The 16,546-nt window shown below is 36.4% G+C and overlaps 1 protein-coding gene across 2 annotated transcripts; it reads right to left on the bottom strand.

Moving 5' to 3' along the window:
* Positions 1 to 12,543: 12,543 nt before the first annotated feature.
* On the bottom strand, positions 12,544 to 16,206 carry LOC125269661 (C-type mannose receptor 2-like). 2 transcript variants are annotated; one of them, XM_048192594.1, is made up of 5 exons: positions 16,089 to 16,206; positions 15,921 to 15,972; positions 15,471 to 15,830; positions 13,503 to 13,835; positions 12,544 to 13,349 (listed from the first exon to the last, which is right to left on the bottom strand). In XM_048192594.1, exons 2-5 carry the CDS (start codon positions 15,955 to 15,957, stop codon positions 12,985 to 12,987), a joined length of 1,095 nt encoding a protein of 364 aa, XP_048048551.1. In that variant the 5' UTR covers positions 15,958 to 15,972; positions 16,089 to 16,206; the 3' UTR covers positions 12,544 to 12,984. The 2 variants fall into 2 exon arrangements, with proteins under 2 accessions (XP_048048551.1, XP_048048552.1); XM_048192595.1 differs by having other exon boundaries at positions 15,921 to 15,959; positions 16,089 to 16,205.
* Positions 16,207 to 16,546: the final 340 nt, after the last annotated feature.

The raw sequence follows: 16,546 nt of genomic DNA, 5'->3' as shown, positions 1-16,546 counted from the left end.
TGTGTGAATTCTTCTCAACAGAACATATATTTAACAGTGAAATTTCTAAACCTGTTACATTGATGACAACAAAATCATCACAAAAGGAGAATAAAGTATGACCAGCTCTGTGGGTCAGGTATTGTCCGGTTCATCCTATAATTAAATGAATCTTCATGAACTCTCCTGCATGTTCTCGTCTTTATTCAAGATGAGACGTTTACCTTCTAAATGAGGCATGCACTGCAGTAAACACAATTCAAATCTGCACATCTGAATAATATACAACACTATATATGGAGAAAATGTGTATATATATATATAAACAATCTGCATGATGATAGGACATTTAAATAACATTATGATAAAGGGATGTGTTGATCACATTGAACCTGTTTTATTTATGCAGGTTAGGGTTTTTATTCCCTTATTGATGCATCACTGGATTTCTTCAGTTTTTGAGATGGGACTCAACCCCATGAAAGAACAAAGACAAGAAGTGAGAGTGATTCATGTACGTTCTCAATCGGGGTGTAGGATTACACTTGGATTTGTTTTAATAAGGACTGAACTCTCTTGATTTCCTCAACAAGAGGGAAAGATGATTTAAATGACAGACCACACACAATAGGACTGAAAACTTGAATATAACCAACTTTAGTGGACATTTATCTTAGAGGAAGTGGTACACTCTCTTTTGACAATTGTATGTTGCTTGTTTGATTGATTTTATTGTTTATTTTGTTTAAGCCGGCTTAATTTCTTTAATCATCCCATTTCTGTGATTTTTTGACATAACACTCCATCTCCTTAGCCGAACCTAACAACACTGATCCAGATTAATACATTAAGTTACTTTAGTAACAGTTGAAAGAGTTTTACATTTACTACATTGAAATCTCATATCAGATTTGAGTGATCATTGTTTTACTGGTGAGCGATACATCAGAGAAAACCACTAAAGTTTGCTTGTCCTTGTGTTTTTCCTGATAATTCAGTTATATATGTTCATAAAAAGTTTGTCATTATTAATGTGAAAACATGAAAGTTGATCCGTGTTGCGATCGCGGTCATCGATTCACATGTAAAAAATACATTTACTTCATTTTGTGATAATAAAGACTCAGAAATTGTACAAATTTGTTCAGAGTAATCTATATGTTTCATGACAGTGATAATTTGTGTCAAGTAAAACAGTTACAATTTAAAATATAGCTGCAAGCAGCAATTCGGGGCCAAGCCCCAGAAGGGGCAGTAGCGCAATACGGAGCAGGTAGAGCAAAAACAGCAGAAATTGAATGTACATGCAAAACAGCTGGTTCAGAAGGACAGGTGGAAATGAAATGAAAATCAATAGAAGTTCAGATGAGAATGAACACAGAATGAACTAAAAACACTTGTATCTAATTCAAGAGGAATAAAGATTAGTACAATGCTTATTTGGATAAAAAAGGAATCAAAATGACTCATTACACACAATTGCATAATGACCACCCAACACGGGATTCGAACCCACAACCTCCAGGTCCAGTGTCCATTGCGCATGTCATTGCACCACTGTGCAGGTGACTGTTGACACAACTGCCGAAGTTCACTAGTTTATGTGAAAATGGACTCAAAAAGAAGAATTTTTATGAAACTGCACTGAATGTTATATTTAATAACTTTACTTTAGATCATTCTGCAGCTCATCATGCTGTAGCGCAATACAGAGCAGGAAGAAGAAAAACAGCAGAAAATGAACAAACATGAAACACCTGGTTCAGAATTATGGGCGAGAATGAACTCAGAAAGTACAGAAGCTTAGATGAAAATGAACACAGCATGAAACAAAAAGCATTTATTTCTAATCTAGAGGCAATAACGGAATCAAAACACACAATTTCATAAAACCACTCCACCCGAGATTCGAACCCACTATCTTTAGGTACAGGGCTCGTCAGGTACCTGGCTTTACACATTGAGCTACATTATGACACATGTTCAACATGTTGTGGAAGAGAACTTTTAGTGTAACAAAGAATTTACAAAAAAAACATTTCTTAGCATGCTAACCATATTAGCATGCCAAGCTAACTTAATGCTAATGAAGCTCATGGTTAACTTGATAGCTGAAGAGCCACATTAAAAAGAATGACAACTGGTTAGCATGCTAAGCAATTAGCATGCTAAGCTAACTAGCATAAGATAACAATCACAAGGAAGGTCACATTCAGAGACAAATATCTCGGGAACGGTAGCGAATATCAAAAATCCGTTCAGTCATTTCTATGCGGCTCGGTCCAAAGATCTTCTGAGCTGATTGTGGACAAAATAGGACAAAATTTGTGGGAGGAGTAGCGAAAAAACTGTTTTTCATTTATTTCAATATGGCAGACAGGTACATTTAAGGAAAATGACAAATGACACATCGTTGGAATTGGCATTAGCCAGGGAATAAAATGACATAAAGTATACACGTTTTGGAAAGTGTTTTCAAAAGTTATAAGCATTTTTGCAAAAAACATTATATCTGTGGAACAGTAGGTGGCGCTGTGTTGAAACTTCTCAGGTACCTTCGGGACCTACTAAAGGTCATACATACTAATTTTTGTGAAGATATGTCAAATAGTTTAAAAGATATTGAAATTTATGACAAAATTCAAAATGGCGGACATGCTTTTCATCCGATGTTGACAAATTCAATATCCCCGGATTCGGCATGGCCCAAGGAATCCATAGACACCAAGATCTTGATTTTCTAATAAAGTGTTCAAAAGTTATTGGCCAAAATATCCATTTTACAGATCTCATGACCTGTAGGTGGCGCTGTTCCCAAATTCGGCAAGGAACCTCAGATCATGGTCTTGATCAAGTGTACGAATTTTTGTTTTGATCGCTCAAAGTTTGGCTGAGATACAGCCTCTATAGCAATTTTGGGTAAACCTCATTAACTTCGTGACATCATAACTTTTGAACAAAGATGAATAAAAAAAAATCTGCTCAGTCATTTCTGTGCGGCTCAGACCAAAGATCACCTGATCAAAGTCTGGACAAAATTGGACAAATTTTGAAGGAGGAGTAGCGAAAAAACGGACTACTGTACTTTTCAAAATGGCCGCTACTGTAATGGGTGGAGACTTAATGTAAGAATTTGAATAGAATCAGCATGAAGAGACAAATCAGATGTACTAAATTGTATTTTTCTAGAGCAAATGGTTCAAAAGTTATAACCTTTAGAATGTTGAATTTTTGAACTGGTGGTGGCGCTATAGAGTTGGTCCTTGAGACTCCAAAATTGGTCAGATTTCTAGACATGACCATCACTACAAGTGTGCCAAATTTCATCATTTTCTCATGTTCCGTTGATAGGGCTGCCATAGACTCCCATTCGGGAGGAAGAATAATAATAATAAAAGGGAAAACGTACAATTACAATAGGGGCTACAGCCCCTTTGGGGCTTGGCCCCTAATAATAAAAGGGAAAACGTACAATTACAATAGGGGCTACAGCCCCTTTGGGGCTTGGCCCCTAATGAAAATCAATAGAAGTTCAGAGAATGAACACGGAATGAACTAAAATACTTGTATCTCATTGAAGAGGAATAAAGATTAGCACAATGCTTATTTGGATAAAAAAGGTATCAAAATGACTCATTACACACAATTGTATAAAGGAACCCCACACGAGATTTGAATCCACGACCTCCGGGTCCAAGGTCCATTTCTCATCTCATTGTACCACTGTGCAAGTGAATGTTTCCACACCTGCCGAAGTTTATTAGTTCATGTGAAAATGAACTCAAAATGAAGAATTTCTTATAAAACTGCACTGAATGTTATATTTAATAACTTTACTTTAGATCATTCTGCAGCTCATCATGCTGTAGTGCAATACAGAGCAGGAAGAGGAAAAACAGCAGAAAATGAACAAACATGAAACAGCTGGTTCAGAATTACGGGCAAGAATGAACTCAGAATGTACATAAGCTTAGGATGAAAATGAACACAGCATGAAACAAAAAGCATTTATTTCTAATCCAAGAGGCAGTAAAGGAATCAAAACACACTATTTTATAAAACCGCTCCACCTGGGATTCGAACCCACTAACTTCGGATACAGGGCTCTTCAGATAACTGGCTTTACACATTGAGCTACTTGAGGATGCACATTCAACAGACTGTGGAAGAAACCTTTTAGTCTAACAAAGAATTCACAAAAAAAGCATTACTTAGCATGCTAACCATATTAGCATGCTAAGCTAACTTAATGCTAATGAAGCTCATGGTTAACTTGATAACTGAAGAGCCACATTAAAGAGAATGACAACTGGTTAGCATGCTAAGCAATTAGCATGCTAAGCTAACTAGCATAAGACAACAAACACAAGCAAGGTCACATTCAGAGATGAATATCTTGGGAATGGTAGCGAATATCAAAAATCCATTCAGTCATTTCTGTGCGGCTCGGTCCAAAGATCACCTGAGCTGATTTTGGACAAAATTGGACAAAAATTGTAGGAGGAGTAGCGAAAAAACTGTTTTCCATTTATTTCAATATGGCGGACAGGTACATTTAAGGAAAATGACAAATGACACATCGTCGGAATCGGCATAAGCCAGGGAATAAAATGACATAAAGCATACACATTTTGGAAAGTGTTTTCAAAAGTTATAAGTGGTTTTGCAATAATCATTACATCTGTGGAACAGTAGGTGGCGCTGTGTTGAAACTTCTCAGGTACCTTCAGGACCTTCTAAAGGTCATACATACCAATTTGTGTGAAGATATGTCAAATTGTTTAAAAGTTATTGCAATTTATGACAAAATTCAAAATGGCGGACACGTGGTTCATCCGATGTTGACGAATTCGATATCCTCGGATTCGGCATGGCACAGGGAATCCATAGACACCAAGATCTTGATTTTCTAATAAAGTGTTCAAAAGTTATTGGCCAAAATAGCCATTTTTCAGATCTCATGACCTGTAGGTGGCGCTGTTCCCAAATTTGGCATGGAACCTCAGATCATGGTCTTGATCAAGTGTACCAATTTTAGTTTTGATTGCTCAAAGTTTGGCCGAGATACAGCCTCTATAGCAATTTTGGGTCAACCTCGTTAACTTCGTGACATCATAACTTTTGAACAAAGATGAATAAAAAAAATCTGTTCAGTCATTTCTGTGCGGCTCAGACCAAAGATCACCTGATCAAAGTTTGGACAAAATTGGACAAATTTTGAAGGAGGAGTAGCGAAAAAACGGAATACTGTACTTTTCAAAATGGCCACTACTGTACTGGGTGGAGACTTAATGTAAGATATTGAATGTGATCAGTATGAAGAGAGGAATCAGTTGTATTGACATTACATTTTTCTGGAACAAAGGGTTCAAAAGTTATAACCTTTACAAAAGTGAATATTTGAACTGGTGGTGGCGCTATAGACTTAGTCCTAGATACTCCAAAGTTGGTCAAATTACTTTTAATTACTATCACTACAAGCATGCCAAATTTGATAATTTTCCTTCTTATGGTTCATTGATTACCATACAGGGGGAAGAAGAATAACTACGAATTTGGACATAAAGGAATTGCATGTGATAGCTTCAGATTAGACCAGTTTTAGGCAGAATGCCTAGAACAGACACAAGTTCTGCATCTTTTCCTGCCACAGTACCTCATGCGGTCTGGGCATGTGTCACACTGAGTTTCGAACCCACGATGCAGAGCATTCGGGATCCGTGGCGTAACACATTGAGCTAATCAGCCATGCAAGTTCATCAGTATGCTAAGCAGAGGTTTCAGTGTGAGAAAGAGTTCACAAAAAAAAAAGCTTCATAGCATGTTAACCATATTAGTATGCAAAGTTATTTAATGCCAACTAAGTTTTGGTTAACCTGTTGACTGAAGACCACATTAGAAAGAATAGCAATAGTTTAGCATGCTAAGCAATTACTGTGCTAAGCTAACTAGTATAAGACAACAAACACAAGCAAGGTCACATTCAGAGATGAATATCTTGGGAATGGTAGCGAATATCAAAAATCCGTTCAGTCATTTCTGTGCGGCTCGGTCCAAAGATCATCTGAGCTGATTTTGGACAAAATTGACCAAAATTTGTGGGAGGAGTAGCGAAAAAACTGTTTTTGATTTAATTCAATATGGCAGACAGGTACATTTAAGGAAAATGACAAATGACACATCGTCGGAATCGGCATAAGCCAGGGAATAAAATGACATAAAGCATACACATTTTGGAAAGTGTTTTCAAAAGTTATAAGTGGTTTTGCAATAATCATTACATCTGTGGAACAGTAGGTGGCGCTGTGTTGAAACTTCTCAGGTACCTTCAGGACCTTCTAAAGGTCATACGTACCAATTTGTGTGAAGATATGTCAAATTGTTTAAAAGTTATTGCAATTTATGACAAAATTCAAAATGGCGGACATGTGGTTCATCCGATGTTGACGAATTCGATATCCTCGGATTCGGCATGGCACAGGGAATCCATAGACACCAAGATCTTGATTTTCTAATAAAGTGTTCAAAAGTTATTGGCCAAAATAGCCATTTTTCAGATCTCATGACCTGTAGGTGGCGCTGTTCCCAAATTTGGCATGGAACCTCAGATCATGGTCTTGATCAAGTGTACCAATTTTTAGTTTCGATTGCTCAAAGTTTGGCCGAGATACAGCCTCTATAGCAATTTCGGGTCAACCTCGTTAACTTCGTGACATCATAACTTTTGAACAAAGATGAATAAAAAAAATCTGTTCAGTCATTTCTGTGCGGCTCAGACCAAAGATCACCTGATCAAAGTTTGGACAAAATTGGACAAATTTTGAAGGAGGAGAAGCGAAAAAAACAAATACTGTACTTTTCAAAATGGCCGCTACTGTAATGGGTGGAGACTTAATGTAAGAAGTTGAATAGCATCAGCATGAAGAGACGAATCAGATGAACTAAATTTAATTTTTCTATGACAAACAGTTCAAATGTTAAAACCGTTAGAATGTTGAAATTTTGAACTGGTGGTGGCGCTATAGAGTTGGTTCTAGAGACTCCAAATTTGGTCCAATCACTATTCATGAGCATCTCTACAACTGTGCCAAATTTCATCATTTTCTCATGTTCCGTTGATAGGGCTGCCATAGACTCCCATTCGGGAGGAAGAATAATAATAATAAAAGGGAAAACGTACAATTACAATAGGGGCTACAGCCCCTTTGGGGCTTGGCCCCTAATAATAAAAGGGAAAACGTACAATTACAATAGGGGCTACAGCCCCTTCGGGGCTTGGCCCCTAATGATACTAAGATAACATGCGTGACGATGACAAATGAGTTTGTTTAATTTTCAATGGTTATATAAAAGAAGTGTTCACAGAGAAAACGATAAATGTCTGACTGAAGGAACTTTAATGTGTGACATACTGATGATTATAAAGTAGTTAAAATGATAAAAGTGTTATTGTATAGAGTGATATTCAAGAAAGCAGAAATAACATTTTACTGTTGTGAAATAATACAAAATTGGTACAAAACTGTATTTTTTGGTGAAACATGATTACCTGTGATTTCAGCCACTGTCTTACAGAAACATGCTGTATTATTAATAACTTTGAAACATCAAATGAAAACAAGACATTTAAATCACTGTCTGTATGAACTGCATTTTGTTTTTAAAAAGATCCACTGGGTAACTGAGCTATGAATGTTAAAAACATTATGAGGAAAGTAAATTCGTATAAAAATATTTCTTATATATATATACGCTATATTTTCACATCTTGCCATTGTGGACGTGACACTGAACCTGTGTGTGATGCGCCATCGTGTGGTGAACATGGAAACTACAGGAAAGTTTACTAAGACATAATGGACATTATTAATCTAAAAGGATCTTTAGAAATAGCCTATATAATCTAAAATGCTCTAATGCAGTGTTTCTCAACCAGGGGTCCATGGACCTAGTGGTCCTTGACATAATGCCAGGGGGTCCTTATAAAATATCTGAATATTAATTTTTGTATATTTTGACATTGACATGTTCCCATAAAAGAGGAACATAATATATGTATAATGTACCTGACAATATGACTAAATATAGGACAAGTCAACAAACGTAGTAGTAGTAAATTGAACTTGATTGCATTTGGTTGTCACAAAGACATTAATGATACCAATGTGCCATTTTTATTCTGGGGTCCTTGAGGATGGTTCCAAATATGATGGGGGTCCATGACTCAAAAAAGGTTGAGATTCAATGCTCTAATGAATGAATAAAGGCTCATAAAACAATTTAGGCTCTATGTCAGAGATCTGTTCAAAGTGAATCTGATGTAGGTGCCACTTTCAACCACGAGATGGCAGCAGCACTACATCACACTTTATTTCACTTCATTTCAACTTTATTCCTTTTAACTTAATTAATGACAGCAACATACTCTATTATTAATCACGTAGGTAAAGCGTCAGATCAGCTTTTAATCTATAATATAGGCCACTGAAGTAATTACATCTGTTTATTGATGCGATTACAGCAAAGTCACGCTAGAGGGCAGTGTTTCACTGTTACAGAGTTTATATGTGCTGCATTAAAATATGGCTAAATCATTGTGCTTTTATGGGGAACCCGTGTTTATATAATAAGATAAAAGTGCTTATCTTGGTTTAAATAAGCCTGGTTGTGTTTAATTATTTTGCACATAATCAGTGTCCACAAGGTGGCGACTCTGGCCCGAGCCGTTCACAGTCGGGAAAGAAATGGAGGAGACAGGAGGACAACAACAAAAACTACCGCACTACTGCTGTAAATCTGCTGTGTTTTTAAACTTTAAGTACATTATTGTATTATTTATCAGGTATAATCTCAAATGTTTGGTGAATCAAACTCTGAATGAATCCGAATGAAATTATAACTTTCGTCATGTCCGCATTGTAATGAACCGTTGTAGATTTCGCATTTAAAACTTGCTTGTGCTGACTGGATGTTCACGTGATGATTTGTGAAGGTTATTAATTGTTTTGAGCGATATTTCATGTAATGAATGGTTGAAACCTGGTTAGACACAAGGTATAACACAATATGAGCAACTGAAGAAATGCATTATTTCAGAAATACCATCTAACAAAGACATTTTGAGTAGCTATATGGGAAAAATGTATTTTAGATCTGGCCAAAATATATTTTAAATATAAGTAAATACATGTTGTAAACAGCTAAGTTCATTTAAATATATTTTTGAAACTGAAAATATATTTTGTTTCAACCTTCATACACGTAAAACATATTTAAAACTTGTATTTCAGGGTGCAAGAAAATACATTTCCAATCTTACAGTCGACAATGTAAATGTGGGTGAAAGAAATCCTTGTGAAACTACATTCCATTAAATGTTAGAAGAATTTTAAACACAGTAAAAACACACAGATTTCCCCATATTTTCCACATTAACCACATTTGTTCACATATGATTCTCTCAAAAAACACATCATGTCATCATGGCAGAAAAATAAAGTCAAATTTAGGGTCACTTGATACCCAGCCTTTATTAGAAACACTCTCACAAATGTGTATTTTAATCTATTTATTAATTAATTACTTTATTTATTTGAAATTTAATGTCAGTGTAATATAGTGTTTAAATGAACATCAAATAAAAATAAATAAAAGACTAAAATCGCTAGATGTACGATGTTAATAACTGTGACGTAATTTGAATGGGAAACGGACGTTTGGAGTACTGCGCATGTGCGTCATTTTGATCTGTAACTTTATTTTTAGTCATAATTTTTCACATATGTAATGTTGATTGCTGCTATAATGTTTTGTATTGTCAAAGTTTTTTAACTTTATTTGTCAATTTAATGCCCTGTTTGTTGCTCACATGAGGAGACGCATCTGAGATTTTTAGATTTAAGTTTTAGTTGTTTTTAATTTGGACACTTAGCAAAAACTAACATTGCACACAAAAAAAAGAGTTTAATATTTTTTTAAACTTCAGCTGTAGAGTGTTTGGGAGATCGTGCCGCTTGCTGTTGTTGATCGACGATGCTCACGTGATCCTGTTACTGATAGACTGTACACGAGTCACAAGAGACCGTTCCTCCACTTATAACAGCGGCAAAACAGCATATCAAAAACAACATGTTCCAGCGCCAGATCACTTATTATTTAACTCAAATGAACTTCAACTGGATGCTTCATTTGAATTCGCCCCAAAACAAGCATATTCTTTTCATGAGTGTCATGCTCTCGCTGAAATCTGATGATCAGTAACGTTACCTGAAGGTAGCCTACACTGTGTTATTTCGTCAGTCAGTCATGAAAGTCAGCTTCTGGCAACTTTAAATCCAGGAAAGAAGACCATTTTAGGGACAGGGCAAGGACAGTTTGAGTTCTGATTCTGAATCTGAGCGAGCGCGAGAGTAAAGGAAATCTGACTGTTGAGAGATTTGTTGAGAGCGAGCCTCAACACTGGATGCGCTCTCGACTTTTGCCATTAAAACAACGTAATAGAAACTGCCTTAAATAAACTATTTTTAAAAAAAATCACGTAATTTTCCATGGGTGCTCGACCATTTTCATGGGTGCTCGGCACAAAGTGGATCCATGGATGAACAGCTCCTGTACTTTATCCACTGTCCGTTGGTGGTGGGCCGTTACCCGCTGCAGACCCTGAAGAGAGGAAGCATTTTGGAGGCTGTGACAAAAGAGAAACAACAAATATGAAGATTTGGCTTTGTTTGTTATGCTCTTAATGTATTGCTCTTTTTACAATTAAGAAATAATAAAGTAAAAACAAAATTGTTCAAGGTACCTGTAACGAGTCGTCACACGAGTTGGGATCCATCAGCAGGCTTTATTAACAGAATTCGTATTACAGACAGGCAGGGGTCAAAAGCAGGGGCAAACAGGTATGGCAGGGTCGTAGATCAGGCAGAAGATCAGGGCGGGCAGATAACAATCACAGTCCAGTAAACAATAAACAGTCCAAGGGGCAGGCAGCAGAGAATCGTGAACGGGGAATAAACAGGGTCGGTAACAGGCAGACAATCAGTAATAGTAAACGCTCAGAAATGTACACCGTGGCAATACAAGACCTCGCAATGATGGTGAGGTTGCGAGGGGCTTAAATAGTCCAGTTAATGAGATGCAGCTGGGTGTGGTGATTAGTCCAAGGTACGGGGCAGATGGGAAATGTAATGCGTGTGTGTACGAAAGAATGTGAGTGTATTAGTGTTGTACTAGTGTGTGTTAGTACTCAGTTGAGGGCGCCCTCCGATGGTCAGAGGAGGGAATCACGGAAGTTGTCTCTGTGACAGTACCTTTCTGCAGTTATCTCCACAGTCACCTCCTCAAAGGGCTCTAGAACGGAGCAGAGCTCTTTCATTGTCTCCCATTCCTCTTCACTTAGAGTAGGGTACAACGGGGCTAAAGGTGCCTTTGATTTTATTTTCCTCTAAACCACAGGCGCTGATTTATGTTTCTGCCGATGGGTGCCCAGTGCCCCACATCAAATAAAAATCAATGGACCATTTCCGTGGGTGCTCCAGCCCCCGAGCACGGGATCAGCACCTATGATGGTAAAGGGTGTGACTGCAGTCTAAGTGGAAGAGAGGAGGTACGCAGAAGGATGGTACCTCCCACGGAAAAATACGGCTCCTGTCTCTAATCCACTAGATTGCACAAAAACTTGCCGCAGCACATTCCTAAATATCCGCTTTCCAAAATGATGTGCAAATTTGTCTGATTCTTGACGCGATCTCGAGCATCAGCGCAAAGTTGATTCTGAGGTAGTTTGATCTAATATTTGATGTTTTTTAAAATGTTAAAAAAATCTGTCCTCCCATGCGATGACTGACTGACTGAACAAGACCAACAAGTATTCTCATGATGGGTTTGTCAGGTGAGTGTCCATGGGACTGTGTAAATGTTGTGTGAAGGGCTGAAAGAACTCTTTATGAACTGCAAAGGGAACTGGTTTGATTCAGGCTGGTTTGAATGGATTTAAGGATTCTTAAAGGTTTAAGTGCATATGGACTCTGAGGTATAAGCTACTGCCGAATTGTGAACTTGTTCATGTGAACTGCATATCCAGTTAATACTGAAATTTGTGATTTGTACACCAAAAAGTTTTAATGAACTGAATCTAATTTTTGAATTAATTGACTTATTTTTGTTGAAAGGTTTTGTCATGCTAAATGAGCCCCTGAATTGGGACTTTTGTATTTGAATTTCTGGGATATTTTTCTTATAAATTTGTATTTGTATTTTTTTTAACTGTGCATTTGTGAATAATGTTTTTTGCCCTTACTGAATGGTGTTTTACTGAACACCATTGAACAATAGTTTCTATAAATTGAGCCTGTTTGTGTTAATACTTCATCTACATATTAAGGGTTCCTACTTCTTTAAAAGTGTGAATCCTTTTGACAGCGCTCAAGAGAAACGCAGAAGAAATCAAATCAGAAATCATTGAAAAGAAAACCATCTGTGATCAAGTCAAATTCAAGTTTTGCATATCTGTCATTTGAGCGGTCATTGTGACATTGAAAATCAGGAAATAATCAGAGGCGAGAATACTGACTGTAGATGAGTTTATTTGAGCTCATGTTCTGTTTCACATATTTATCTGATGGTTTTGATCAAACACAAGATATTTTGTACCCAAACTTCACTTCAGCTTTTCTAAGAATAAACCAGATTTCATTCTGAGACACAAACAATATTATTCTGAAGAGCTGCTGCTCACAGATTCACATTCAACCAGTTACTGATATAGATAAGATTAGTGAAAACATAGAGATATAACCACAACAGATATACAGAGAGATTTACAAAACACACTTAACATCTAAAGAATATTAAACATGATAAATATTTAAAAAAAAGATCACATTATGCCATGATGATTAAAATTTAGCAGTTAGCAGATTCACTCAGAACTTACTGAAACAAATACAAGTAAATAAGAGAAAAAATGAAGAATAAAACAGTGAATGTAAGTAAACACACAAACATTCACTCATCATTTCTGCAGATGAAGTTGAGTTTGCGAGTTTCAGGAAGGCTGATCCAGCGCTGATCTCCTCCAGACTGAACTGCTCCTTTTCTCTTCTCGAGGCGACAGTCTTCCGGTTCTACTCCGTTCCCTGGAGCCCAGTTCTGATAGCACACGATCTCTCCGCTCAACCAGAGCCACATGTTCATGCTGCAGTAATTGTGTAAACCCAACCACACCGCCTCAGTAGACGCCTGTTTAACCACATTCATCACACGACGCTGCATCTCTTCTGAATGAACCGAGACCAGATCCACATGATTCTGTCTGCAGTATCTCAGAGCTTCAGGCCACGTCAGATTCTCTTTGATCAGGATCAGTTTATCTGGACACAAAACAAACCATAGAGAGAGACTGATCAAAAACAACATGCAGAACAAACACTGTGGAGGAATTTGTCATGTCAGACATGTAGAGTGAACTCTAAGATATCTGGAGGTGATGGATGGATTGTGTGTGTTTGTGAGGATCTGCTCACCTTCATGACACACAAAAGAAAATGGGTTGTAGCAAAAGACGTCATTCCATTGTCTCAGAGCGTCATCAGTGATCGCTGCACAGTTTTCATTCATATTATTATTAGGTTCATTAGACCTCCAGTATCTGAAAGAGGAGGTACTCTGATCTGACCACTGCCATGAGTCTCTGAACAGACCGATCCAGACATCACCAGATATGTGACTATCATTGATGAACTTCTGAAGCTGTTGATTCTCATTCTGGTTCCTCACACTGACCAGATCAATGTGATTCTGTCTGCAGTAACTCTGAGCGTCTCTCCACTTCTTCATCTGATTGATAAAGACGAGTCCTGTGTTCGAACAGATTCATGAATCAGTTTGTACATTAATCTTATGCTGCTTTTATGGTTTGGATGTAAACAGGAGCAGCAGTTGAAGCATCAGAAACATGTCTCGACTGATTTTGCTGATATAGCATTAAGTAACATTTGTGAATTTTTGTGATAATTTTAGTACAACTTTATATTTCCCTATTATGTTTCCTAACACGTTCATCTAGAATACTTGATTCAGACACAAAGATCCGAATGAGAGAAACATCAAACAGATGAAGATGTTACACTGCAGCTGATTATATTTAACTAGACCTTAGAAAAATGTTAGTAAAAAGTCAATTCAAAATGTTGGATTTTAGACTAATAATATATACAAATGAATACTGTTGCAATATTAATATTAATGTTAGTGTTTGTCTTGTTTTTAGTCTGATTGTTTTTTATGTTGTAATGGACAATGTGAGTTCATTTAAAGTTAATCTATTAAGAATGACATTTTACAGGTTAGTGTTGAGATCCTGAAAGTTTCTGTATAGAAAATATTGAGAATTTTTTTTTCCTCATTTTTTTTAAGGAAACTTAAGCAGTTATAAAGGCTTGAATTGATGAACCATTTAAACTGATAAAATTAAGGAAAGAAGGCTAAATATTTATTTTATTAATTAGTTCATTATGTGGTGTTATTTAGAGATGCCATTTGGTAGTGATTGTTAGTTCCCAGTGCATGCTTTGCATAGGGCTGGAAATGGAGAGTAAATATTGAACTCAAGTGTTATTTTATGTGTTTTTACGTGAAGGGAAACATCTGTTTATTTTTAATGTTCAGTTATGTTTGAGTTATTTCTTCTATTATTTTAAAGTTTTGATCATTATTGTTCGAAGAGTAGAGCTTATGGTTCGGTTGTGAATAACTGCATGTATTAATACTGAGAATCATGTTGTTTTGATCAATGATCAATAGCTTTGCTAATGTAAGTACAGTAACAAGTTTGTTTCTACTTGTTCTGTGCAGCATACAGTCTTTTAATTGAACAACATGACTCAAAGTCAAATACAAATAGACATTTCTGTTAACTCAAAAAAAATCACCCAAAACTGAGAATCAACTTTTCACTAGCACATTTCACTAAAAATATTATATTTATTGTATCATAGACTACTAAATAATTTAGATTTTACATGATTTAATTATTTAGAATCCATTAAAGAAATCAAATTATAAAAACTACTTAAATCATGTGTAATATTGTTACATATTTTTTAAGTAGATCACATAATTTTTACAGTGTAACACAATAAAATCACACTGACTAGAACTGAACTTTGTTCTCAGGACAAAAGTTTTGTTCATAAATATCAAGATGGGGCAAGTTCTTTTATGTCTATTATATGTTAAAATGTTACACATTCATTCATTTATTATAATTTATGTTGGTCAAAACAATGGTTTGATATTGTTGAATTTACAGTATAAATTTTGCTGAAAATATAATTCTCTAGGCTCTCTAATGTTAGATTCCCACAGTTATCAACAACAAAAGATCAGCATGTGTTCAATATCTGTTTATTTTCTATACAGACGTTGAAAGTGGACAGTTGTACAGTATATGTCTATCTTTTCATTAATTCATTGTAGGGAGCTGAACTTACTGTTAGATGAATTGCAGATGAAAGTCAGGCTGTCACTGCATGGCAAATCATGCCACTGTCCATCTCTCATCATAGCACACTCTGTTCCTTCAGGTTGTCCAGGAGCCCAGTTCAGATAGAGCCCAGGATCACCTGAAGACCACTGCCATTTATCAACACCTGTCCTCTGCAGCCCAATCCAGACATACTGAACACCTCCATCAGTCACACTCTTCTTCAGCTCGTTCATGTCGTTCATGTTGTCAGCGGTGGCCAGATCTGTGTAATTCTCTCTGCAGTATCTCTGAGCTTCAGTCCAGTTCTTCCTCACGTTTATAAAGTGATACTGACGCTGAACACATTCAGATACAGAGCAGAGAGCTGTGAAAGAGAGGCTTTGATTTAATGCTTTTCATAACAGAGTCAAACCTGATGAAACTATAAACCATGAATAAAACAACAAACACTCACCAATGAGAAGAAGAATCAAATATAGAGTTTGGTCCATTTCTGAAGAAGAAATCTGAGAAAAAAGTATGAAAAATATACTAATTTAGCATCATAACTCGATTCACAATCAATAAGACCATATTAACATCTCAAAGTCTAATTGTGGTTAAAGAATGAAGTTGTTCTTACTTTAGAGGTCGTGTGTTTCTGTCCTGAGTCTGATGTTTCTGTCCGTCTTTAAACAAAGTGATTATTATATCTGCTCTCATTCAGTTCATCACATCATTTGTTTATTTCACTCTTAAAAAAACACAAAGAAACAAAAACCTTTTACATTTTTCTCTTCCTCATTTGTGTGTCCACGTCATTTCTCTGATTTTTGTTGACTGTTGCTGTAATTCTTTGGAAGTGTGTTAATTTGAATGTGAGTTTGTACATATATTGTATTTCCATAGCGGTTTCACAGGATAAATCCACCTCAGCATTTGCATTTTATTTGTACTTATCATTTGTTTCCATGTTCTTTCAGCTTTGTTACTGTCAGTGACTGATAACATGTTTCTGCACCCCTAAACACAATATTTAAGATGCAGTCTGTGTCTACATAAACACAGTATCTCTTTATTGTGTCATGAGTGCTGTATAAC

This window comes from Megalobrama amblycephala, linkage group LG6 (assembly GCF_018812025.1).
Source record: "Megalobrama amblycephala isolate DHTTF-2021 linkage group LG6, ASM1881202v1, whole genome shotgun sequence".
NCBI classification, from domain to species: Eukaryota; Metazoa; Chordata; class Actinopteri; order Cypriniformes; family Xenocyprididae; genus Megalobrama; species Megalobrama amblycephala.
Note: the sequence above shows the minus strand (reverse complement) of the source record. Positions and strands in the feature narration are given on the sequence as shown.